This window comes from Metarhizium album (assembly GCF_000804445.1).
Source record: "Metarhizium album ARSEF 1941 chromosome Unknown scaffold_8, whole genome shotgun sequence".
Lineage (NCBI taxonomy): Eukaryota > Fungi > Ascomycota > Sordariomycetes > Hypocreales > Clavicipitaceae > Metarhizium > Metarhizium album.
In genome coordinates, this window is record NW_024467582.1 from 482,028 (window position 1) to 507,379 (window position 25,352).

The 25,352-nt window shown below is 52.7% G+C and overlaps 6 protein-coding genes across 6 annotated transcripts; 2 read left to right on the top strand and 4 right to left on the bottom strand.

Annotated features, from left to right (window-relative positions):
• Positions 1 to 185: 185 nt before the first annotated feature.
• Positions 186 to 464, bottom strand: MAM_03937 (uncharacterized protein; the record flags this gene model as incomplete). Its single annotated transcript, XM_040822736.1, has 1 exon — positions 186 to 464. The coding sequence occupies one exon, from the start codon at positions 462 to 464 to the stop codon at positions 186 to 188; it is 279 nt and encodes a 92-aa protein (XP_040679242.1).
• Positions 465 to 2,594: 2,130 nt separating this feature from the next.
• Positions 2,595 to 6,201, top strand: MAM_03938 (ribosome biogenesis protein (Bms1); the record flags this gene model as incomplete). The annotated part of the gene is made up of 3 exons (XM_040822737.1): positions 2,595 to 2,664; positions 2,738 to 2,808; positions 2,881 to 6,201. 3 exons carry the CDS (start codon positions 2,595 to 2,597, stop codon positions 6,199 to 6,201), a joined length of 3,462 nt encoding a protein of 1,153 aa, XP_040679243.1.
• Positions 6,202 to 7,023: 822 nt separating this feature from the next.
• Positions 7,024 to 8,419, bottom strand: MAM_03939 (cell lysis protein-like protein; the record flags this gene model as incomplete). Its single annotated transcript, XM_040822738.1, has 5 exons — positions 7,024 to 7,479; positions 7,544 to 7,845; positions 7,936 to 8,097; positions 8,186 to 8,218; positions 8,368 to 8,419. 5 exons carry the CDS (start codon positions 8,417 to 8,419, stop codon positions 7,024 to 7,026), a joined length of 1,005 nt encoding a protein of 334 aa, XP_040679244.1.
• Positions 8,420 to 10,077: 1,658 nt separating this feature from the next.
• Positions 10,078 to 13,392, bottom strand: MAM_03940 (Rab-GAP/TBC domain protein; the record flags this gene model as incomplete). Its single annotated transcript, XM_040822739.1, has 3 exons — positions 10,078 to 12,004; positions 12,074 to 12,681; positions 12,751 to 13,392. The coding sequence occupies 3 exons, from the start codon at positions 13,390 to 13,392 to the stop codon at positions 10,078 to 10,080; spliced, it is 3,177 nt and encodes a 1,058-aa protein (XP_040679245.1).
• A 5,713-nt stretch (positions 13,393 to 19,105) lies between these two features.
• MAM_03941 (uncharacterized protein) lies at positions 19,106 to 22,958 on the top strand (the record flags this gene model as incomplete). The annotated part of the gene is made up of 5 exons (XM_040822740.1): positions 19,106 to 19,475; positions 19,589 to 20,882; positions 20,943 to 21,014; positions 21,083 to 21,151; positions 21,206 to 22,958. 5 exons carry the CDS (start codon positions 19,106 to 19,108, stop codon positions 22,956 to 22,958), a joined length of 3,558 nt encoding a protein of 1,185 aa, XP_040679246.1.
• Positions 22,959 to 23,807: 849 nt separating this feature from the next.
• On the bottom strand, positions 23,808 to 24,869 carry MAM_03942 (TAP42-like protein; the record flags this gene model as incomplete). Its single annotated transcript, XM_040822741.1, has 1 exon — positions 23,808 to 24,869. The coding sequence occupies one exon, from the start codon at positions 24,867 to 24,869 to the stop codon at positions 23,808 to 23,810; it is 1,062 nt and encodes a 353-aa protein (XP_040679247.1).
• Positions 24,870 to 25,352: the final 483 nt, after the last annotated feature.

The following is a 25,352-nucleotide window of genomic DNA, read 5'->3' on the forward strand; positions in this document are numbered from 1 at the left end:
CCCCCCCGCCCCCGGGGACTCCTCATGATTCTGCATCATTAGGTCGTCGTGTCGCCCAGTGCCTGACGGGGACGGGCGACGGAGGTCCTGGTTATCACTAGTCCCGCCGGGTCGCTACATAGAAAAAGGAGGAAAAGACGGGATGGGAGAAGGCGTGTCAAGACGCCGCATTCACACGACTTTCTTTAGTTGACGAATCGGAAAGGAGGCAGCGCGGCGGTAGGCAGCTTGACCTTTTTCTTGTCCTTTCGGTCCTTTTGGGGGGCGGCATCGACTGAGATGGCGGCCGAGGGGCGGCGAGACTCGCTCGGGCGGGGGGAGGAGGAGGAGGAGGAGGAAGTGCGGCGGGATCCGAGCATTTCGGCAAAGACTCTCTTGGACGAGGCGCGGTCGAAGATGTGAGGGGATGAGACGGGGCCGTAGGCGTTGAGGGCCTGCTGGGCTTGGATGGTGGCGGCGTTCATTTTTGGCCGGCGGGATGGGGATGCAGATGTGCCGTGGTTTGCGGATAGTAGAAGGGGCGTTGGAAAGGACTTTGGAGTAGGAACTTGTCTTGTGAGTGTGTGTGTGTATACGTGTGAGTGAGTGAGTGAGAGGTTTGTGGTGGATGAGGAGGGCTGGCAGATACTTGTACTTTATGACCCGAGGGGATTGCTGTACATGACATGACGTGGCCGTCCAAGCCTGAGGAGAACTGAACCATGTACAGTCTGAGTCCGGTTGGCTGAATTGTTGGCGATGTCTCGCCTGCTTTGCTTGTTGGTGGGTGGAGAGCCGCACACAAGAGGCCTCACCTCACAGTATGTATGTATGTATGACCATGACCACACAATGGCACGCTCGAAGACGAAGTAGCGCTGCTGCTGCTGCTGCCTCGGGACGCACGACCGCTTCTTTCATCCCTTGTCGTACATAATACTAAACGGCACGGCCAACCCATGGCGCCGCGCCGGGAAGGGGGGCGTGTCCGAAAAAGCAGACAGGCTCCTTCGATCGATCCGAGCTGCAAGGGACCACGAGGCGGCGGGTGACTCACGCCGTTGGGGGGGGGGCACGGAAAAATCTGTCGTCCCACGTGCTGGGGGGCGCCGGTTCCTGCTGTGCGTCTGCCGGTCTTGTCTTGTGGGAGGAGACATCTCCCTCATCCTGTGACGGGTCAAGGAATTTTTTCGTCGTCTTTTTTTAGTTTCTTGCAATAAGTGGAGCCGCTGCCCGGCCGTTGCTCACTGACGACGGCGGCGGCAATAATCGATGCGCGATGCCAGCCGAAGCCAGCCGCTGGCAAGGAGGTTGCGTGCCGCGCGGGCCGTTTTTCCCCCTCGGTCCGCGCATGCAGGCGGTTGCGTTGCAGTCGACTTGGCAAATGGTGGTGCCTAAGAGAAAGGGAGGAGGAAAATATTTCCTGCTCAAGGAAAATATTTCCTGCTTGAGGAAAATATTTCCTGTTTGAGGCTGCGTGTGAGTGCTGGATGATTTGATTTTTTTTTTTGTGTGGCGGGGCCGGAGCAAAGTGGGGCCCAGCGCCGGACTTGCTCCGGACCAGACGGCCGCTTGGGCTGCGCCGCTCCGTGACACGGGTTCAGCGTTGCCTTGGTGGACGGGACGAGCACCCCGTGCAAGCCTCGATGAGTGTTCTTTGCTGGGCAGTCGGTCTGGTGCCCTCTTCAAAGGTCTGTTTCGTGGGATGGCACGCGCTCGTGTGGCAGCACTGCTTTGCTGCTGGGCCATCGAGCGGCCCGCGTCCCTGCCGGTCTCGGTAACATGTTATGTCCATCGCCGTCGCCGTCAAAACACAGTCACAGGCCCAGTCTCGTCCCAGTCGCAGTCACAGTCACAGTCGCAGTCAACACGGCAAGTGGGCCTGCAAGGTGTCTCGTCGTCCGCTCAGCCAAACAGATCGGACTGTTGCCCGTCCCGGACTCCCTGCCGTGCGGCCCAACTATTCATCCCACTCCAGCGCAGTTCCTTCACATATCCTCGCACACACATCACGAGCAAGGCCTTGGGTGAAATGCCGGAAAACGGCCCCAGTCATGACGCCAAGGTTTCCGCAGACGCGCCCTGGGCTCCCGTGAACCAAGGAAGGCTGCCTGCACTTACGTAAATGTCTACTACGGAGTGTCATGTCCGATTCGGCCCAGAGCCAGGCGCATCGTCTTCACGTTGACGGTACAAAACACAATGTAAGTCGGTGTAAACTCATCCGTCCCATCCTTCCTGCCCCTCGCCATTGGATGCTCGCTGCGAGTTGGAGTCGGACGGACGACTATGACAAAGTGGCGGCTGCTTTAGATATACACAAACTACCACATCCATCATTTAGCAGACCCATGAGAGAGGGTAATCAAAGCAGTCCAATCTCAACTGTCCCTGGTGCTGCACAGGAGTTATCGAGACAGATTAGGTACCCAAGTTAAAAGCATAAGGTCGGCTCACTCCCGGGTAGGCCTGGTCGGTGGAGTGGACGAGGTCTAGTGGGGCTGGGTCGCCCGCCAACCAATCAACCAGCTCCCCACCCGCTGTTTCGCGACAAGCGTATCGATAAGCCATAATATTCAGACTGACCGAAAATTTTGGGAGTCGAGCACGACACCATGGCAACCATGGAGCAACAAGTGCACAAGCCGCATCGCAAGTCCAAGGAGAAGAAGAAACACTCGGGAGGTGAGGCTGTTGCTTTCTCCAGTCCTGACATCTGCAGCGATTGGAACCGGACTAGATACTGACCGAGGCGCAGACCATAACCCCAAAGCCTTCGCCTTCTCCAACCCAGGAAAACTGCAGCGAAGTGCAGCCAGATCCCAGGATGTACGCTTGTCTCGCGCCCCGTCAAGCATTCTACTCGTCTCCCCCTCCCCTGACACTTGACACTTCGTGCAGATAAGAGAAAAGCGCCTTCATGTGCCGCTCGTCGACCGGCTTCCCGATGAAGCGCCGCCTCGTCTCGTGGCCATCGTCGGCCCGCCTGGCGTCGGCAAGACTACACTTCTAAAGTCAATGGTTCGCCGCTACACAAAGGAGACCTTGTCAGACCCCCAGGGACCAATAACCGTCGTCACCTCAAAAAAACAAAGGTTGACCTTCGTCGAATGCCCCAACCAGATGGAAGCCATGGTCGACGTCGCAAAAGTGGCAGACATTGTCCTGCTCATGATTGACGGCAATTATGGGTTTGAAATGGAGACGATGGAGTTCCTCAATGTGCTTGCCGCCACGGGCATGCCCGGAAATGTCTTTGGCATCCTCACCCATCTGGATCTTTTCCGCAAGCCACAGGCCCTGAAAGACGCCAAGAAGAGGTTGAAACGCCGACTTTGGACCGAGCTGTACCAAGGCGCCCACCTCTTCTATCTGTCTGGCGTGATCAACGGCCGATATCCCGATCGCGAGATTCACAACCTGTCACGCTTCGTGTCCGTCATGAAGAACCCTCGGCCTCTTGTGTGGCGCAACAACCACCCCTACGCCGTTGTGGATAGCTTCCGCGACATAACGCATCCGACCAAGATCGAGCAAGATCCCAACTGCGACCGTTCCATTGTTCTGTCTGGGTATTTGCGAGGAACCAACTTTGCGGCACAGGGACAACGAGTACACGTTGCTGGGCTTGGAGACTTTACGGTTGCCAACATGGAAGTCCTCCCGGACCCCTGCCCGACGCCCTTCATGGAACAAGCGCTGGCTAAGATAACGGGGAAAACTGGTCGACGGCGGCTGGACGAGAAGGAGAAGAAACTGCATGCTCCCATGTCGGATCGAAGTGGCCTGAAGATTGATGGCGATGCCATCTGGATCACCAGGGAAAAGGGCTTCAGTTTCGACAAGGATGCAGAAGGCGTTGAAAGGGGCGAGGGTGAGGAGATGATTGTCGGTCTTCAGGCGGAGCGACGTTTGTTGGGTCAGATGGAACATGGCGTCCAGTTGTTCTCTGGCGGTGAGAAACTGAACGAGGTGACCGAGGAAGAAGACACCGGCCGCAAAACGCAACGTCAAGCGAGGATTGCCGAAAGAAATGAGTCCGACGTCGAGGATGAAGGCATGGACGGCGACGACAGTGAGGAAGAAGACGAGGGCTTCGTCAGCGGGAGCGATGACGAGGGCTCTGAGGCCGAGGCCGAGTTCCACGAGGGCAAAGTGGGCAAAATGTTCCGCAAAAATGTTGAAAAGTCCAATGGAGAGGATGACGTTGCGTTCGCCGACAGCGACTCAGATCTGGGGTCCATATCTGGAGACGACATGGACGCGGACATGGACGAGGATGAGGAGTTTGACTCTGGTGAAGAAGCCGCCGGCATTCGTTGGAAGGACGGCCTGGCAGATCGGGCTCGCAAGATGCACGGAAAGAGACGGACGTACCATACCGGCGATTTGGCAAGATACATTTACGATGATTCAATGACCCCCGAGGAGGCTCTGAAGCGATGGAGAGGCGAAGACGATGAGGCCGAAGAGGAGAACATCGAGGATTCAGACGATGACGATTTCTTCAAGAAGACGTCGCAGGAGAAGGAAGACTCGACCGAAGACCGCTTAATACCAGAGTACGACTACGACGATCTGGCGGCCAAGTGGGCGGAGCGAGACAATATCGAGGCCCTGCGTAGGAGATTTACCACCTCTGGCCTTGGAGGAGACGACGACGAGGAAGAGGGCGACGTTGACGGAGACGACGGTGACTTTGATGGCTTCGGGGACGACGATGACGAAGGCGACGGCGTCTTCGAGGATCTGGAAGCACGGCCCGCCGAAAAGGGACCAGAGACAGCCGAGGACATCGCCGCCGAGCGCCAAAGGAACGCCAAGCGTAAAGAAGAGCTCAGGCAGCGTTTTGAGGAGGAGGACAGAGAAGGTTTCCTCAACGACAAGGCCAACGCCCGCAGAGAAGGCGGTGACGTTCAAGAGTACGGCGAAGACGACTGGTACGATGCTCAAAAGGCCATGATCCAGAAGCAGCTCGACATCAACAAGGAGGAGTTTGAGACGCTTGACGAGCGACAGCGCGCAGCCGTCGAGGGCTACCGCGCCGGCAAGTACGCCAAGATTGTGCTGGAGAGGGTGCCCGCCGAATTCGTGACCAAGTTCGACGCCCGCGTGCCCATCGTGGTGGGCGGCCTCACGGCAACCGAGGACCGATGGGGCTTCGTGCAAGTCCGCATCAAGCGGCACCGGTGGCACAAGAAGATCCTCAAGACCAACGACCCGCTCATCTTCTCCCTCGGCTGGAGACGCTTCCAGACGATGCCCATCTACAGCACCACCGACTCGAGGACCCGCAACCGCATGCTCAAGTACACCCCGGAGCATATGCACTGCTTCGGCACCGTGTACGCGCCGCTGATTGCACCCAGCACGGGCTTCGTCTGCTTCAACTCCTTCTCCCCCGCCGGCGCGGGATTCCGCATCGCCGCCACCGGCACAGTCCTCAGCGTGGACGAGTCCACCGAGATCGTCAAGAAGCTCAAGCTCACCGGCGTCCCCTACAAGATCTTCAAAAACACCGCCTTCATCAAGGACATGTTCAACTCGTCCCTCGAAATCGCCAAGTTCGAAGGCGCGTCCGTCAGGACCGTCTCCGGCGTCCGCGGCCAGATCAAGCGTGCCCTGTCCAAGCCCGAGGGCCACTTCCGAGCCACCTTCGAGGACAAGATCCTCCTCAGCGACATCGTCTTCCTCCGCGCGTGGTACCCCATCAAGCCGCACCGCTTCTACAACCCGGCCACCAACCTCGTCGGCTGGCAGCCCATGCGTCTCACCGGCCAGGTCCGCCGCGACGAGGGCCTGGCCACGCCGCAGCTGAAGAACAGCCAGTACCGCAAGGTCGAGCGTGAGACCCGCCACTTTAACCCCCTGAGGGTGCCTCGCGCCCTGGCCGCCGACCTGCCGTACAAGTCGCAGATCACAACCATCAAGAAGCAGGGGCGAGAAACGTACATGCAGAAACGAGCCGTCGTGCTGCCCAGCAACTCGGAGGAGAAGAAGGCCCGCGCCGTCATGCAGCAGCTTCTCACTGTCAGAAACGACGCCGCTGCCAAGAGACGTGCCAAAAAGGCAGAGAACCACGCGGCCTTCAAGAAGAAGCTTGCCGACAACGAGGAGAAGAAGGAGGCCAGAGAGAAGAGGGAGACCAAGGAATTCTGGCGGAAGAATGGGCGAAAGAGAGGCGCAGAGGATGGTGGTGGTGGTGGTAAGAGGCGGAGGTGAATAATGAAAAAGAAAAAAAATCACTTCAAAGTACAAGATGGGGCTATGAAACGATTCGAGTTGGGCTACCTTGTAAACAGTGCATGGTGTTTTGGGACGGCGTAAATATCAATCACAGCTTAGACTGATAGCCTCGTTCGCCCAACTTTCCATTTGCGCCGTAGCCTTGGGGAGGCTACTTGGACCGTTCAGATCCGCCAAGGGAGCGAAGTAGCAGTCATGACTATCTGCTTCACCTTTCGTATACGGCAGATCCTCACAGCCTGAATCATGAGACTGAAATTTGTCTGGTGCTGGGACAGAAGCGATACGAGAGCCAAAAGCCAGCTGCCTTGAGGCTATTACACCAATCCGATGAGTGGATCCCAGGCCGGTGTAAAAAGCCCTTGTCCTCCCTTTCAGAGAGAGAAGTGAGACGGGAACAAATCGTAACCACATCCATTAAAAGGTGAACTACGTGGGTTGCATAATACCCACCTCTCCATACAGAACTCGTCCTACAATCTCCATCACAGCCGTCATCGTCTCTTCTCTGTTTCACAGAGGAGCATTTCTTTCAAATGCCGCGACATCTCCTTTTGCTCCTGTTAATATTTTCTCAATTTCGGCGGTCCAGTCGTTTGCGACATCTTTTCAAGGCAGAATAACGAATGTTCCAGGTAGACCCAATGCAGCTCCCATAGTTCCAAGCTTGTCCGGCCCGTTGATGAAGAAAAAGACATACGCCTCGTTAGAAAAGCAGATCAAAAGCATCATCGCCTAGTCCAGCTATGCCTTATTCCCTTATTTCGTGTACACGTGGAATTTGTCATGGTGAGCCACCTAGGAAGCGATCAAAGGCTCTGTCTCAGGAATGACAGGTTTCTCGGGGATTTTGCCCTCAGGCTCGGCGGTCTTTGTTGATTGGGGCTCTTCGGTAGGGGGATTAGGGAAGTCGGGCTTCTTCATACGAGCAACGGGCGCAGGCTGCTTAGGGGGACCCGACGGAGCAGCTGCGCCACGACTCCGGAGCATCTCCTGCACCTTGCCAGTGTAGTCTCCGGCATACTGCTTTCCCATGGTGGTGAGTTGGTCGGCCTGCTTCTGGGCAACGCTTCGGACCTGGGCAGTCTGGGCGCTAATAGCATCGGAAGCGGTCTTGATGTGCTGATCGATCAGCTCCTGATTGCATGTGTAGACCAGAGGCACAAAGAAGGCAACAGTTGTGGCAATGACGGCGAGCCCCCAGTATGGCACAAGCTTGATGAGATGGTAGGAAACGAAGGCCGCGATACCTGCCTAACGTTTGACACTGTTAACGCTACTGATGGGCGAATGGCTACGAGGCAAAAGCACGACTTACAGCAACAGAGGCACCGACGTTCTCCACGAAGAGGATTCTCTGAGCCTCAATAACAAAAAAGTTGACCAGTTCATGGAAGTCGGCAATCATGCTATCGATGGTAGACCGTGACACGGTCCAATAATGACGGGGTCGCATCTGGGTAGCCAGGCCGTGACTGAGGACGACCTTACCAGTAACCTCAGCGGCGACGGTAATGGCAAGAGCCATGAAAGACAGCTTGAAGCCCCAGCGGATCACATCAAGGTACCTAACGACGAAGATGAAGGAGACAATCGAAGCGTACGCGATGGCTGAGGCACCTATAGCAGAAAATTAGGCGATTGTCACCGGCAGTGATGATGGTATTCACCAAGCTTTCACGTCAAAGGACAGGAAGGAGCAAGACCTACGAGGGTTCTTCCATGACAGAAGCTCCGAGAAGAGTGAGTGATAATGTGTGAGAGGCTGGCCAGTGGCAGCTGGTGTGCTGGGTGTCTTGCGAGAGGCGGCAAGGTTGGAAAACTCAGCCTGAGTCTTTGCGTTCTGGTCTTTGACATTCCGAGCAATGGGACCTGGACAAGCAGGGAGCGACGGGTTAGCGCGCAGACACGCAAGAAGACATCGTGTAGAGGCCGTTTCTTTGGCGTCGAAGGTACTCACCATTTGCCACAGAGTCGTAAGCGGCAGTAGCACCTAAGAGATTTGAGTCAGGTTTACTTCGCGTTTCCGGAGGACGGAGAGGATGAGCACATGGCCACATGTCAAGTAACTGTAGCTTCTGGTCAGCGGTCTCGACAGCAACGCGGACGGACGATCAGAGGGCGATTACGGACGTACCGTACTGTTCTTGGTGGTCTCCAAAAGAGAGCCACCGTTGGGCGCGATGTCAGTCATTGTGAATATGGGAATAGAATGCGACTAGAGCAATTGTTCCGATGTCGTGCTGTGGGATTTTCTTTCTTTCTTTTTTTTTCTTCCTCCTTCTTCGGAAGTGCGCCGGGTTCGGGCTGCGAATTGGATTGGAATAGTTTCTGTTCCTAGGGGCAAGTGGGCCAACAGGGCCGAAAAATCTAAGCAGGACAGCTCTAGAGCTCCTTTATCAGCAAGGCTAATTCACTGAACGGGCCAGGGTCGAGGGTCGGGACTCGTTAGGTGGAGAGCGATGGCGAGAGCAACGTCACGCAGGGGGGCGATTATTTGGAGGGGGAAAGCAAACAAGATGTCTCGGGAGGTTGGAGGCGATAAGAAGTTATGGTGTATTCATACCTTGGGACGAGTCTCGAAGCTTGCAGCTCGCAAGCAGGCGACAGGTTCAGATGTCTGATCTGCGTCGTGATTTGAGGGGTAAGAGGAGGGACGAAGGAGACGGGTTGAGGAAGGAAGGGAGGAAGAAGGGAGGAAGGAGAGGATCGGAGAAGCAAGTACGAGGAAGGATGGAGGAGGAGTAGACGAGTGAAGACGCGGACGGAAGCCCGGGATGGCAAGCACCAGAGAGGTGCCAGGTGCCAGGTGAGTTGCCAGGTGGCAGGTGCCAGGCTCTGGCAAGTAACTACCTCTGATTAACAAGTTTCTGCGTACCTGGCCAAAAGTACCCCGTCATAAAACGTGCTGAGGCCAAAAAACATGTGCCAAAAACCGACGCAAGCCCCGCCTCCACCGACCAGGAAAGCGAGACAAGCAGTGGAGCTTTGAGCTCGCCGACCAGTGACGACGCCAGCTCGAATATGGGCTCACTGATAACACTTGACGGCCAGCTGTCCAATTGTCGTCTGGACCACAGCAACGCATCATACATCATTGATCGGTTACCTAATCGCCCTGCGACGCCTCAGCTGCCGTGGCTCGAGCCTCGCGCCAGACAGGGCCAGGGCAAGGCACGGGATTGCGTCACCCAGCGCGCTCTCCTCCGTCATATGATGATGATGATGATGGTGCGTGGTACGTACGCACTTGCGCCGGCTTGCCTTGTTTCCATGCCAGGCGCCCGCCCGCACGTGCAGTGCGTCTTCGGAGAGCCTCGGCGGCGCCGACTCGGCCAGATCAACCGACGCTCTGTCAAGATTTCAAACAATGCACTCACCGTGGAAACGCTCAACTGCTCCTGCTGTGCTGCCAATATCCGGCACACCCGACTATCAAACGAGAGAGAGTCTTGTTGTCAGGTACGAAACACCATGCGAAGCCCATGACGTCTGCTCGCACATGTACGCCCATGGCACCTGTCAAGACTGTTTAATTTATAAACCTCCATCTGCTACATACATCATCACTCTATGGACATGTTCTACTCACTCCTCCGCGACTTCTTTCATCCGGGGGTATAATACCTTCAACACTCCCGCCTGCTGATAAAATTTACCTCCCTTTGCCCCGACGCATGTATGTACTGAAGCAAGCTCGCCATCTCAGTTATTATGTAAAAAAACAATGCGCCATCGTAAAAGCACTTTGCTTTTCCATGCATCGTGTTCCGAAATTTTGATTTTTCAACAGGACGGCTGGGAAGAGTCATTCCCACCTATCGCTTTGCCGTGTGCGTCATCGTCTTCTTGTCATCTTCTCCACCCCCAAAATCCTCCGGTGTTGGGGGACGTACCACCAGTGGTTGCTGTTGGTTTGAAGTTGTTTTCGGTAGGCGGCGTCGTTGCCTGTCCTGTGAGTCGACCAAACACCCCAAGAGGTGTCGAGCCCGATACCGAAGCTTGCGACTCTGACAGTGGCGAAATGTGTGCTTTTCGGAGAGCCTCTAGTTTCTGCTTAGCCTCTTCGGCTTCCTGCTTCGCTGTCGCCTCGGCTGTCTTGGCTTGGACGAGTTCAAGAAGTAATGCCTCATGTTCATTTGGCGGCGTCACAGTTCCTGAACCAGCACCGAGTACGGACTCGGGATTCAGAGGCAGAGATGACATCCTCCTACTATACCCGGGGGCCTGCGGCGTAGATTTGCTTCGGCCAAGCTTGAACTCCCTTAAGCCACCATTCTTGCCCTTGGCCACCCAGTCCGCGTCGGCGGCATCTCGATGATTGGGCTCTGATGCAGAGCTGCTCGAAATCCTCGCCCTCATGCCGTGAATCTGCTTTTCTAGTCGCTGTCTGTCCTGATGCAGCGTCCTCACATGTCCATGTCTTTCGCGAAGCTGCTCCCTCATAGCGGAGAGCTCCTGATCCATTTCATGTATTCGGCGACTGAGCTCTTGAGAGTGTGCCACGGCACTGGCAAGTTGGCTCCTGGTGTCGAGAAGCTCTTCGCGAAGCTGGGACTTGGATTGAAGCACCGACGATCGATGCTTCTTGTTATCCATTGCAAATCGACTCTCGACTCTTTTCAAAAGTTCAGACAAGTCTTCCGTTGATGGTGTGTTTCCGCCATCATCGTCCCCCCTTGCGGATTTTACCTCCACCGCCGGATCCTCCATCGTGGGTGTCGCGTCATCTTCTTCCGTTTCCATGGGTGGCGCTCCTTGCTCAGCCCCTGATGACGGCATCTCCTCTTGACCTTTGGCCTCCTCATGACTGACTACCCTTTTACGCAAGCCATCTAGTAGTGACTGAACGGTCTTTTTGTCCTCGTCTCGCTCTTCCCGCTCGGACTGCAGCTGATGAGAAAGAAGTGTATGGTTCCTTTGGAGTTCGCTTAGAGCTGTCAACAAATCCTCAATTTGACTGTGCAAATATCTCTCCTCCGTAGTTTTGGTATTTGTCGTCGTTTTCGGTCCGACTGGGGTCGATTCCCGGCTTGATGCTTGGTCTTCGCCATTCGCAGAATCTCGGGATATTGTAGATGCAGCCGTCGAGGGTGTGCTCACAACACTTGCAGAGCTTGCTTCCATGGAATTCAGAGTCGAAGCTATGCTTTGCTTGGACGTGCTGCGGCGGAGCATACTCAGCGGTCGAACAGGACCGGCCGTCGAAACAGGGGTTAAGCTGCCATTCTTGCTCGATGCAGCCCAAATACGACCAAGAAAACGGCTGGCAGCAGTAGTGATGTCGGACATTCGTGCAAAGTTGGCTGTTGCAATTAGGGACTCCCGGTATGCTTGCGCCAGCTGTGATAGCCTCTCTCTAGTGACGGCGCCGCTTAAGCTGGCAAAATCCTGTACAAACTCATCCGCGTTGTAGTGGTAGCAGTCCCACAATCCTCGAGAGAGAAGAAGCTGCATTACATCTTCCAGTTCTGTACACACCATGAGGCGCGTTTCATTCTTTCTCATGAGCGATAGTGCGACACGCATCAAAGTCTCAGAGGCCCCCTCAGCAAAAATGACATCGTAGATCCGGAAAAGCATTGGCAGAGGGCACGTCACGGCAAAGAAGCTGAGGAACCACTGGGAGACATAGGCTGGCTCTACCTGGAGTTTGTCGAGATGATCAGCCAAGGCAGGCAAGTTCTGTCGGAGGAGTTCGCGGAACTGATATATCCGAACGTGCAATCCGGACAAGTCAGGCAGAAAACAATCCCGTAGATCGTATTTCTCCATGAGCCTAGGGTATAGCAGTCAGTACCATCTGTGATTTGGTTTCAAGCATCATATGATGAGATACATGGCTTACCGAACAAGTACGCAAAACGCCTGTTTGTCGGGCATATGCATTAACAGAGGCCCAACGAGGAATGCCAACCCCTGGCAATAACCTATCTTTGTATCATACAAACTGAAGGATTTCAGTACTCTGCCCAACATCAGTTGCCCATCCCCATCGGGATCACGGAACAAGTCGACTCCGGGGAAACTTCGTCCGAGGTCTTTGCCAATGATGAGCTCGTATGGGCTAGTTTCGCCACAGAAACGCTCGTATTGTTCCTCAAGAAGTGAGTCACGAGCACCCGACATGCTTTGCCACACGACGCCTCTCAACGGAGGTGGGATGCCCTTGCGAATTTTGTTGGACAAAAGAGTGGGCAGACGAGCTGCGGTTTGCTGATAATCTTTGACAAGAGCCGCATAGAATTCCAAATCAGTCATTGGGGGAGGCGGTAGCATGGAATATCGAAGGGCCGCAGGTGTTGGACCGCTGACCATCTTTTTCAGTTGAGCCATGGACGGCGGCCGCGGTTTGGTTGACGAAAGCTTTTCCACAGTCTGAACTTTGACACTCTTCGGGTTCGTAGCCAGCTTTGCATTTTCCTGTTCCAGACGTGCCAGGAGAAGAGCAGTCGACTGACTCGCTGTTAGCATGGTTTGACGTGACAAATTACTCTGGAGGAGGGTTGTCGTGTTAGGGCATACATTGTCCGTTTCCTCATCCTTTGTTTGCTCGTCTTCGGTCTTTTGAAGCTGTGCCCAGTTCACCTCTTCGTTATCTTCGGACGAGTCAGTCTCGTTGCCGTCCACACTACCCAGGCCGAGTTCGTCTTGGAGGGTACGACCAGTGTCGGTTGGTGAGATCACAGGTGCCGAGACTCTAGATATTCTCCGGAGGCTGTCACGAGTTTCTGTGTCTCTGGCCTTTTTGAGGCTGTCAGCTTCTGTCGAGGTCTCTTCCGCAATAGGCGAGGTAGGTGTCAGCGGGCCGGCACCAGGTGTAACTCCAGTATCGAGACTCAGGGACGGCGGCTCGGAGAGCCTGACGGTGACCATTGAGTCGTGCGCCATCTTGGGAGTCTCGGCTCCCATCTCTCCAGTCTCGGCTCCTTCATCCGTCTCTTCAGAGTTTGCAGTCTGATTGGGGTCTTTGAGCTCCATTTTGATGCGCGGCCACCATTCTTCCTCCTCAGACTCTTCCGCTTGCTCCTTCAAGCCAGCGGCTGTCGAGGTGCTTTCATTAGCGTTTGGGGGAGAAGAGGCACGCTGCTCTAGTTTCGCCTCTGAAGCGACTATCTGTGTCTCGGCCGTTGAGCTTGGGGGCTCCTCGGGATTGGAGTGCAACATGGTGTTGGACGTAGACAGATGCAGCCAATCCAACGTATCGGTAGACGGGATCTGCGCCACAAAAGCGTATCGATTGGCAGCCCAGCTTCCTCCACAAAGTGGGCGTCAGGTGTCCGCGTCCGTGGTGTTGAGCGACTCGCGACCTAGAATGGGAGCAGATAGAATCCTTGAGGAGACGCCGTGGAGGTTTGTTGTTTCATCGAGGGGTTTGGATATGGCCTCGACAGCAGCCAGGGCTTGATTTGTGCAAAAGGCGTGAACCGCCCGCCGATGGTTGACAAGGCCTAGACGGATTGACACGTCTCAAGGAATACAGGAAAGAGGCATGCACTGCTAAACAAGAACGCAAGAGAGATAGAAGTGAGTGTCGACAACCAGAAAACGAGTGACGGGGTAAGGAACGGCAGGACGGGTCTCTATAGCCTATATAGGGGCCCCGAATGTTGCGGTGGAGAAATCAAGGTGCATGTGCAAGCTGGGGAGGCGAGCAGGGAGGAGTCGAGAGCCCATTTCAGCACTTGAGGGCCTGGGTCTGGTTTGGTGGTGTTGGCGGTTTGGTGGCGGCGGGAGCAGCTAAGTACCGGCAGCCTCCACCGCGACATGCGCCTGATAAGATTACAATGGATGAACACACAAAGGCTCAATGAACCAAAGGTCCAGACTCCAGACTCCAGACATCCAGGCACGGTGACAAAGTATTTCTGAAGAAATCACAATGCCGCACACGCGCGACACTGGAGAATTGCATGTTGAATGACTGGGCCTGGCCTGGGTTTCATGTCATACTTGATGGCGACATCGAAGGTACCAGACCCATTGCTGCAAGTGATTGGGCCGAAGAAGACCTGGCGACAACTGCTTCGGTGGTTCCCAGGCACTGAGGTGTACTTATAACCACTTACCAAGTACCTAGGTACTTAATAAGTCATATAGTACGGGCAAGTTACAGGCCTGCCTGAGCACGGATAGCGGAGCGCGTGGTCCAGGGGGCTTCTTTATTGGAAGCAAGCGCGTTGCTTCACTTCACTTCCAAGGTGCCCAGATTTGTATCGCATCGTCAGGGGCTGGTTTCTTTGAGAACAACAGCGAGTTCTTTGGCCCCTGATACAAAGTACTGCTAGTACGAAGTAGTACATAACAGTACTCCGTACTAAGGATCTATCATTTGTTCCTGGATGGGGCACTAAAGCAACGTAAGCGAAATTAAGCTTAACCACTAGGATTTTTCTTATTACAGTAAACTACCTCTATAACGATAACCTTTGTGAGCCTTTTTTCATCGTAATATAGCAACTATTGTTAAGATGCAATAATTATAGAGCTTGTACCTTTAATTAAATTTACTAGGCAGTTGCACTTAAGAATGTTGTAAAGTATATATTAAGAGATTATTGTTTCTTTGCCGCCTTGCAAGCTTTCTGCTAATTGTGCTAAATCTGCCTTTAATGCTGTTAAAGCTATTAAAGAAGCTTAAAATTAATAGATTTATATTATTCTTTAAAGAGAATTAATTTGTTAATTGCCTTAGATGCCTCTTGTATAGTAATTACTAGTAGTTTAGGTTCTTTATTAACGTCTTTAAAATTAAGAGAATAAACCTATAAAAACCTTGCTGTAATATTATTAATTAAGTCGTTATAGCTCTTATTAATGCACTTATAGAAGAGCTTAATAAGGTTATTAAGGTTGCTATTAATAATATTTCTAATATTTATAACACTTTAAATACAAATATTATATACTATAGCAAGAAGGGACTAACAGCTTTTATCCTAATTCTTTAGCTAGTGCTTATAGCTATAAAAATTGCTAAGCAGCTTTAACTTCCTCTAACAATTAGTAATAGTATCTTTTTTTACACTATTATGCTATATATATATAAGCTATATAATAGCCTTTAATAAGGTTAATTAAGGCATTAAGTTAATGTTCTAAAAAGCTAATTTAGCTATAAACTATAGCTACTGCTTTTAATAGTAAACCTTAAGATTATTAATAATTCCTTAGTCTATTAGTTAATATAAGCTTATTGTATTTACTAGAAGAAAAACAACTATTATATTAGCAAGAATATCTATAAGAATAGCTTTATTTATAGTATATTAGTAGGCGCTAAAGTTATCTAATAGAAGAAGAATGCAATAGCTACTTATTTATTAATTAAACTATTGCAGCTATTTAAGGAATATATTAAAGTTTATCTAGCTCTTTATGTTGCTCTAATAGTATACTAGAAAGGTAGCAATTTTGCTGTTATTTTTACTAAAATATTATAGGTTTTTAGACTTACTAATAATCTAAAGATTAAGCTAATAGGTTCTAGACGCATTAGCATAAGGTAAGACTATAATATAAGCTTTATCTTGCTTAGTCCTCTTTTATAGACTTATTACTAGTATATATAAGGGATTTCCACGCTAAAAGAGCTTAGTCTTATCTGTATTATAGGTATTATTATCTAAGTACTGTCTTTTTATCTCTTGTATTGCAGTAAGGTCTTAAGAGGAATTAAAAGCATTAGCAGACTTACTTTTGCTGTTAATCTTATGTTTCTTAATATAAAAGCGTAATTTAAAGCTGTTAACCTATTCTTAAGAGAATAAAGAGGTCTCTAAGCTGTTAAAGTCTTCTATCTTCTCCTAAAGCTGTCTTGCAAGACTAGTAATAATCTTACTAGTAATAATATAACTAAGGTTATTTAATTAAGTTATTAATTTAAAGAGAGCTAACTTAAGCAATAAATATTTTACTTAACAGCATTTTTAGGCATTTAAGGGCTTTTTAATGTTAATATAATTATATTATATACTAATTAACTTAGATATTATAGATTAAGAGAAGTTTTAATTAAATTTATTATAAGCCTACTGCTAGAGCTATGCCTATTGCTAAAGGGGATTCTTGTAATGCTTTTGTTGTATAATTTGCCTTTCTTAATAACTAATTAGCATCTGCTTATATATAACTTAAGAAATTATAATAAAAGAGGTTAAATTTATAATATTATAATAAATAGAGGCGTTATTATAGTAATATTAAAGAAAGAAAAACGTATTAAAGGCAGCAAAATTTAGCGCTTACAGTAGAGGCTTAATAACAATAAAACACTAAAATATATAGTAACTAAGCAAAAAGTTAATAATATTATTAGTAATGCAACTATTAACGATTTACTAGGGAAAAACCTTGGAAAAACCTTAGATAACTGTCTGTGAATTATCGTAAAAGCCTGAATATCGCTAAGATACAGAATCGTTATAGACATAGTTTACTGTATTTCCTTTTATTTTTATGATGGATAAAAAAAAATAGGCTACGTAGGAAGAAGCACTTTGGCCAAACTTGACTTGCTCGGTGCTGACTTGATTGAAGTAATAGATTTTGGCGTCGTTTTGCTTCCTCGAAGACAGTCCTATCCACTTTCACTCTCGTGACGGGAATAACTGCAGTATGTATTATAAATATGCGTCCAAGTGCTCGAGATGAGTCATGACGGCACGCGTCTCCAGCACAGTTTTGCGACGTTGCGTCTCCGTGCTGCTGAGTCGATCTTTTCTTCAACGTGGTCTATCCAGGTACGTACTTGGAGGTAGCTTGCACTCTCATGAAAAAGAACCCCAGTCCCGCTCTCCTCGCATTGCCGACAACATGAACGCTTCCGTAATATAAGTGCCGGCCTAGAATCAACTGTGCATACCAATATCATGTCTAGTAGACAATAGTATTGTTCTCTCGCAAAGGGCGCACGATGTCGAGTTGCCCTTCCAAGTTCTGCCCTTGAGACGGTGGACCCGTGCCACCTCCTGTGGCGCGAGCTTCCTTGTTCTTTCCCAGAATAGCTCCAGCCACATGTCTGTCGCCCGCAGCCAACCAAGCCAAGCTGGGTGTACTAGATACGCACCTAGGTGCATCTAGGGTCGATGCACCGTACTCCGTACGTGCGGAGCACCTGTATCGAATCAAGGAGCAGGGTCATTCCAACGCGCTTGACGCAAGAGCGGCAGCTTGAGTCGTAAGCCGCAAGTCTTTCATGCAAAAGCAAAATGCAATCCAACCACCAGTGGTGCTTCCTCACCTCAAGCGGGGATTGGCTGAGTGGCGAAGACGCTTGTTAAGCAGCAGCGTCTTTGATCACCGAGTCAACATGAAATTATGATCTGCACTCGGGGCAATGTTGAGAACGTGGTTTCCTCTGTCGTCTTTGCACCTAGAACGTACCTGTACTAAACCTAACCTAAGAACCTTGGTGGGTACTCACGAATAGGAGCAGACTGGGTGTTTGGACTGGCACATAAACGCACACGGCTATTGTTATAACTTATGAGGTGCCCGCCGTGTGGTGTTGGCTTCCACCATGGAGACGCAGACCGCATGTTTGAATCGTGTCGTGACTCGTTGCGCACACCACCGTCAAACTGTACTGTAGCCTCCCCCGTACGTGCCGAGCCCGACACCACGTCACATGATGAATCCGACATCGCGACCCGCAAATGGCGGCAAATCCGATATGTAGTGCCGGAGCCGTATCACGTCGCTGTACCGCGAGGCTCGCAGCCGCAGCGCGTCGATAACCCGAGTATGTAAAGTACTTACTCAAGACAGACAAGATACAAGATCGGACCCAATGAACTTGGGAGACGAGGCATGTGGCCGCCCACCACCTTGCACCATGCAGAGTCTTGACCCTTGACGGCTGATGGGGTGTCATGCGTTCAATCTTGATGGTCGTGCATGGCTAGCTTGAAATGCAGGTTTGGCCTGCAACCACTCTGGTTGGACGAGAAGCCGGCAATGTTTGAACTGGCGGTGATGGACGTCTGTGAGGAGCATCACCAACGATGCTTTCACAAGACGGGCGCAACGAGTACCTACTTAGGTACCTTTCAAGGTTATACGCGTACCTACTTACTACTTAAGTACTTAGTAGGTACTTAGGTAAGCAACTGCCCCCAATTGACCCGGGGCCGCCAGTCAGCTGGCCTGTTTTCGCCAATTTTCCCCTTGCTGCGCAATTTTGCATTCCAACATTTTAGATACGTAGATATCAGTCTTCAGACGCCTGGTTCCACTCCCTCGCATGAGACTAAAAGTACACCTCATGGTTCCTAGCTGGTTACTCCCTTCACTCTTCTCCCTGGCTACCCATACAAAATAATGGCGCATTATGTGAGAAATGGGAAACTAATCGAGGCCGAATGAAGCCCTGGACACTAGACAGCAGGAGCACTGACTGGTCTGGTGCATTTATTAGTGCTTGGGGTGCTGTAGCTCTTTCCGCTCAGGCTGACTTTCTGGAACATTTGGACCCGGTTGGCGAATCCCGGCCCACTGGTGAAGTTGTCCGTCCACTAGTGGTCCCGGGTACTCCGCAGGAACTTGACTACCTTGAGTAAGTACTTAACTACTTAGTGCTCCTTTTCTGCATACTTACGTACTTGAGTAGGTAGAACTGGGGTCTCTTGGGCCCCTTAGTGGCGCTCAGGTTACAGCACTTGAGGTGTGCTCAAGCCGGTCGCACCTTGAAGGCTCTCTCTCTCTCGGTAACGTTATGTCTCCATTCATGTCAAGTGCCATCGCCCGTTGCAATGTCGACGCTTGTGCTTCCCTTCCCGTCCTGTCCTCTTCTTCTTGCCCAACACTCCTGTGAGAGCGACACCATCGTGACGTCGCTCCTCATGGAAAGGACAGTTTCCTAGGTGCTACGCTGGATGCCATGACTTCCAAAGGCGACACCAGATACGGAACCATGTTCTCGTCTCTCTTGCGCCGCCCCAAGCGCGGGTCCCGTCGCGTTGATATCCGTGACGTCTCCGGCTCCCCCTCGTCCGGGCCTCCTCGACAACTCCGCTTTACTGGTCGAACTCACGCTACCGCGGATTTCACCGAAGCCGATGATGATGACGATGACGAGGATACGAACGAGGATGATCTGGTTGAGTTTGACGAGGAGGCCGACGTCATTCGTGACGAACAAGGAGAAGGAGAGGAAGAAGAAGAGGCAGACGACGGGGACGACGCAGCCGGAGAAGACAATCGTCATAGGGCATTGCCTGTCCTCCCCCTGTTCTCGGCAACACACCTTGGTAATTCTTTTGATTTCCTATCCATCTTCCCCCCCCCCCCCCCCCCTCCTCTTGACCTTGCGCCTCCCCTCCCCTTACAAGGTCTGGACAAAGTTGACATGCTCTCCATCCAGACACACTGCCGATTTACAGCATCACCCACTCCATTCGTATAATTGTGAGCGCTCGTACCGAGACAACGCTGTCATGGGACCAACTCCGATCTCCCCAGGTCTCTCAATTTCTAGTAAAACCCATGCAGCAGCAGATTAGAACACAACATTTCTCCAGGGCCACCATATATGCCTTGATGGCGAATTGCTTGCAATTCTCCAAGGAAGGACAGAGATATGCTGCCAATGCCGGTATCAGCAACACCAGAGCCAAGGTTTGCGAACTGCTTGCTCTCAAGCTCTTGAAGGAGTATACTACCAGAGAACTCATTGACGCCTTGGCCTACGACTTCTACCCCCTCCAAGGGTTCCCAGGCGCACAACCTCCCCTTCCAGAGAGCAGATCATCCAGCAAAAACAAACAAGCCATGACCGCGTCAAGGACGTCGACATTGGAAGTGGCCATTCGTGCCTCTGCCAAGCATTTTCTCGCACACCCGGTCGTTGTTCAACAGCTGGAAGCCATTTGGAACGGAGCCATCACCTTCTATTCTTCCGCCGACAGTTTGCATCGCGAACTGCCTCCAAGCCCCTTGGGAGGTGTGCATGGAGAAATGGGGAAGCCGGATTCCAGGACCCCTTTACTTGGGTCGCTTCCCGCGAAACCAGGACAGTACCATGTCCCATCTGGAAGGAGAACCGTTATGCTCTATGACCCTAGGCAGGCTTCCATGTTCAAACTTTCCCGTCTTCGTGTGCCACGGTACAGGTCCTTTCTGTCCACCATATCACTTGCCGTCCTGATTGGTCTCTTTCTTGCCGTCTTATCGCAAAGGTCTGTCAAGATCACAGGGCTAGAGCTGGTCTTCTGGTTTTGGAGTGCAGGGTTCATGTTGGATGAGCTTGTTGGTTTCAACGAGCAAGGATTTGCGCTCTACATCATGAGCTTTTGGAATATTTTTGATCTCGGAATCCTTGTGCTGTTGATAGCATACTATTGCATGCGAGCCTACGGTGTATTCTTGGTTGACCCCCATCACTGGAATGCCATGGCTTATGACGTCCTAGCCGCCAATGCTATTTTGCTTCTGCCCCGAATTTTAAGCGTTCTGGACCATTATCAGTACTTTTCACAGCTTCTGATCGCGTTCCGGCTCATGGCCGTGGACCTGGCTGCTGTGTTCGTCCTGGTTTTGATCATGTGCAGTGGGTTCTTTGTTTTCTTCACGCTGTCGCAGAATGCAACCGACGGTGGCGAGGTTGCGTACAAGATATTCCAGATTCTTATGGGTTTTACCCCGGCCGCCTGGGATGTGTAAGCCAGCCAGCCCCTAGGAAATCTCGTGGAGGGATATAAATTGCTAACGCTGGTTAGATGGCCGACATATAATTGGCTGGCGAGAACATTAATGATGATCTTTCTCATCATTTGCCATTTCTTGGTTGTGTATGTACTCCCTGATCTCAAAGCGAGTGGGTGGGTGTCGACGGAGCAGACGCTGACAGGCGCTGAAGAACAATTCTTATTACTGTTTTGACCAATTCTTTTATGGCGATTGCTTCCAATGCCACGGAAGAACATCAGTGAGTATCGGAGATCTTTGCCTTTGATGCTCATTCCATGCTAATCGAACCGAGGTTTGTATTCGCCATCAATACAATCTCCATGGTCAAGAATGATGCACTCTTTTCCTACATTGCCCCTAGCAATATATTTGCCTGGCTGCTGATGCCGCTGCGCTACTGCGTGCCCCTGAAGCACTTCGTCTGGCTTAATCGGACCGTCATCAAGGTCACGCACTTCCCGGTCTTGTTCATGATTTACTTGTATGAGCGATTTTGGCTTGCGCCTTCTATATTCGAGCCCACGGATCTCGTGGAGAACCCTGGTCGATCCCGGACTCGTGCAATATCTTTTGGAGATGCGACGCAACGCACCGTCATGTTCAGCCCTAATGTCCGTGTACGTGAGGAATCCGTCGCAGGATTCCACAAAGACAGAGCGCTTGAAGAAGTATTTCGTCGCGTGCCGGATGCGACAACACTACGTACGCAGAGGAGGAATGAGAGACGCAAGACTCAGACTGCGATCCGGAACTGGATGGAGCAACATGACGAAGAGGGTATGCCGTCTACGAACTGGCCGACGCTCGACAGCCGGGCCGTGCCTGATTGGCAAAGGAGGATGAGTGTTGGCTGGGACAGGCCCTCGCACTTACGACGGGTGTCTGATGTGAGGTCGACGGCGAGCGACCCAGCGGATTTCATGTCCAACCCCGGTGCATCGTTCAATAACGTCAAAGGTCGTGGATCGAGGGCAGACATTCTCCCCGACTACAAGGACCATACGGACGCAGACGGTGACGATGAGCTGGTCACAAACGACGAGGACGAAGACGAGGCCACCAATGCCGGCCGCAGTCAGCAGTTTGAAAAGCATGGTGTCGAAGATGGCGGCGACTATTTTGCAAGGCCCATGAGAGCTGGAGCAGCCAAACTGGCATCTTCTCACGAGTCATCCGCAAGAGCCGCAACTACGATTCGTCAGGGGCATCCAAGACGCGGTGTGCATGGCCGGAATTTATCAACAAACACCATACTGTACAATCCGGAAGACCAGCCTCGCGCTCAATATGCACCGCCCGTCTCGCCGCCCAAGCCGATCCCCTCTCGAAGACCCAACACGAGCGGGCGTGCCACAGGTACAGACACGGCCGCTCATACAACCCGACACAACTCTCCTCGAAGGGCGCCTCAGCTGTCAACCTCGAAGCCCCGACCGATCATTGCGCCACGTGGCATGACGGACAGCGGTGGTGTTAGCAAGTCAGCAATGCTTAGCCTTGCGCCTCGCGACAGACTTAGGGGGGCTAGGCGCCTGTCTTCAGTTGATCTGAGTCTCATGTCGGACCACCTGGGTATCGAGGACAACAACCTCGGCCTGGCAGGCAGTTTTCAGACACAAATGGCAATGGCACTGATGAAGGACAGCCGGCTGCGTGCAGCCGGAGGGCTCGAGGCAGCAGACCGCGATAGAATGGGAAGGCTGGTCCTTGCACGCATGAAGACACTGGAAGAGAGCTTTGCGGATGTAATCAAGGAAATGCGAGATCTGAAGAATAGCTCCACTGCACCACAGTCGCAACTCAACTCGTCCGGGGATGACTTCAGAGAAGGAATTGCTAGCAGTGAGCACGAGCGACGGCAGAAGAACAAAGGTGACGGTACGCCTAGGAAAGGCCACGGCAAACGGCCCGCCAGTCGACGAAGCATGAAGGAGGGCAAAGTAGGTCCCTTGATGAAGCGCCAGCCGCGAGGCAAAGACGTGGTCTCCCCATCAGGCGACATTGACGAAAGCGATGGCTTTGCGAAGAGGGGTAGCTCTTTGTGAATCGGATGATGGCTAGCCAGCCAGCCAGCTAATAGGGGTATAAGGCGTGGCATCTAGGCGCTCATTCTCGGCATTTCGAAGGCGTTGGCTCGGTTTAGGTGGTGAGGTTGACATCAATCAATACTGCATGCATATCGTCGCCACACGGCTACACAGGTCATACTGGCGTTGGTGGAAGATTGACTTACAAGACAGCGGGCGAGATGGGCAGGGCAGCCCGGTTCCAGGCACTTTTGTGGCCGGCGCTTGTTGTTTGAGCTGTCTATCGTGTACCGTGCGTTGCGAATATTCAGCAAGAGCTCGTTCAAGTAGAACTTTTGTGCTGCTGTCCTTGAAATACTGTCATCCTGTCCGTACACTCCGTACAGTGGTTCCTATCTATGGCAAGCAGTGGGCTGCCTCCCAAGTTGAACGTGGTCACTTTTGCCGGGTTCATGCCTGCATCGCCTCCATCGTCCCGGAGCAGGTGTCACAGAACATGGCATGGTATATCGAGATTCAAAGGGCATCCGATTCCTAGAGAAGGCCCGTGAGAAGCAGAGGACCACACCGTCATTTACATGGATAGAACTCCTGATGTCGAGCAATTCCAGGGCCCGACAGGCGGCACGCTTCTCCCAACAAGAGACCCCACGGCACCCTGATGCCAAAAAAGTTCACGCACATCAAATCCAGGCCATGGAAATCAGTCCACGGCACCTTGATGCCAGAAAAAAGTTCACGCATATCGGATCCAGGCCATGGAAATCAGTCCTCTAGCCACCTGCAACGCCTAGGCCAAGAAAAAAAAAAAACCACAAGACGCTCCTCACAATGGTAGAAATGGTAATAGCCAAAACCCCTCGTAAATCATCCCATGTTCAGTGTATTCCCGGCACCCCTCCTGTTGTCGTCCTTGAAGTCGTCCCACTCCCTCGCCTTGTACGTCTCCCTATCCACGGCATCCATATCGTCCTCATCCACCTCCGCCCGCGGCGGGTCCGTGCCGCCCTCCAGGAAGTTGCCCCTCCTCTTCTCCTCGGCGAGGTACTCGTCGATGGACATGGTGGGCAGGTTGTGGCCGGGCCGGAACACACCCCTCGCCAGCTCGGCCCTCGAGCCGACCAGCGTAAACGGCTGCAGCGGCCTGCCGTCGCGCGACAGCAGCGCGCCGCCGGCCCTGGCGCTCCTCCCAAACGGCTGGTCCAGCCTGACGCTCGCGTCCTCGGCGTGGGCGTGGGCGTGGGCGTGCCCGGCACGGCGCGGCTCCGGCTCCGGCGCCATGGCAAGCATCTCCGCCTCGCGGTTCAGCCCCTCCAGCCCCTGGAACGCCCGGTGAATCCTCCACGTCACATCGGCCAGGTACACCTCGCGCGTTGCCTCGTCGTCCCTGGCGATGTACCCGGGGTCCCTCGTCAGCAGGTCCAGCTTTTCCCGGAGCCCCTTGTCGGCCCTGGAGCTCGCGATCCTGGCCTCCCGCCTGCTCGCCATGTCGCCCGTTTTCGGGGCGACGGCGAACTGCTCCTCGTCGTCCCTGTACCGCTCCAGGAGGCTGGCGTACGGCCCGTTGACGAGCCCGTACCCGTCGGCGAGGGAGAGGAACCGCTCGTACGCGTCTCTCGCGGCGCGCAGCACGAGCCTCCGATGCGCGGGGCCGGCGAAGGGCGTGCGCTGGACGAGCTCGGCGACGGTGAAGTTGACGAGGATGTAGGGCAGGGACGAGGTGGCAATGTCTTCGAGGCCCTCGTTGGGGGAGAAGAGAGACACGGAGCCCATCTGGTCGAGCACGCGGGCGTAGAGCGCGAGCAGAGAGTTGAGGTCCGAGGCGTAGGCGGGCGAGGTTGCGTCGGGGGAGGATTCGAGGAGCCGTCGTTTGGATTCGGCCTCTTCAAAGGCTGTACGGAGCGACTGGGGCTCGTCTGTCGAGGCCATGGCGACTTGCTGGGGCCTGGGGCTCCGGAAGAGCTTCTCGCTGAAGAGGTCGGGTCTCGGAGACGGCGGATGTTGATCAATGCATGTGTGGGTGAAAAAAAAGGAGACGTCGAGCGCTGTGCTGTGGGAGCTCGGAGCCGCTCAGGCACCGGCGTATCGGCGTATCGGCGTATCGCGGCACTACACCCCGCCATAAGCATAACTCGGTTACGCGAATCCACGTCACCACCCCGTATTGGTTGCGGAACCGAGCCGGACGTCATGACAACGCTCCGTGAAGCACTTCAACAATCGTCAATTTAGCAGAGTTCCAGATAGAGAAAGATGTAGCAAACTAAACTACAGTGTATCCGAACCAACGCCCTGGGGCTGTTCTGACCAGCCCAGCCTACGTAGTTCCCTTCATCCTTCTAGCATCTGCTAAGCCTCCAAGCACATACGCTGATCATTCATCGATCCGTCACATCTGTTCTAATCTCGTCA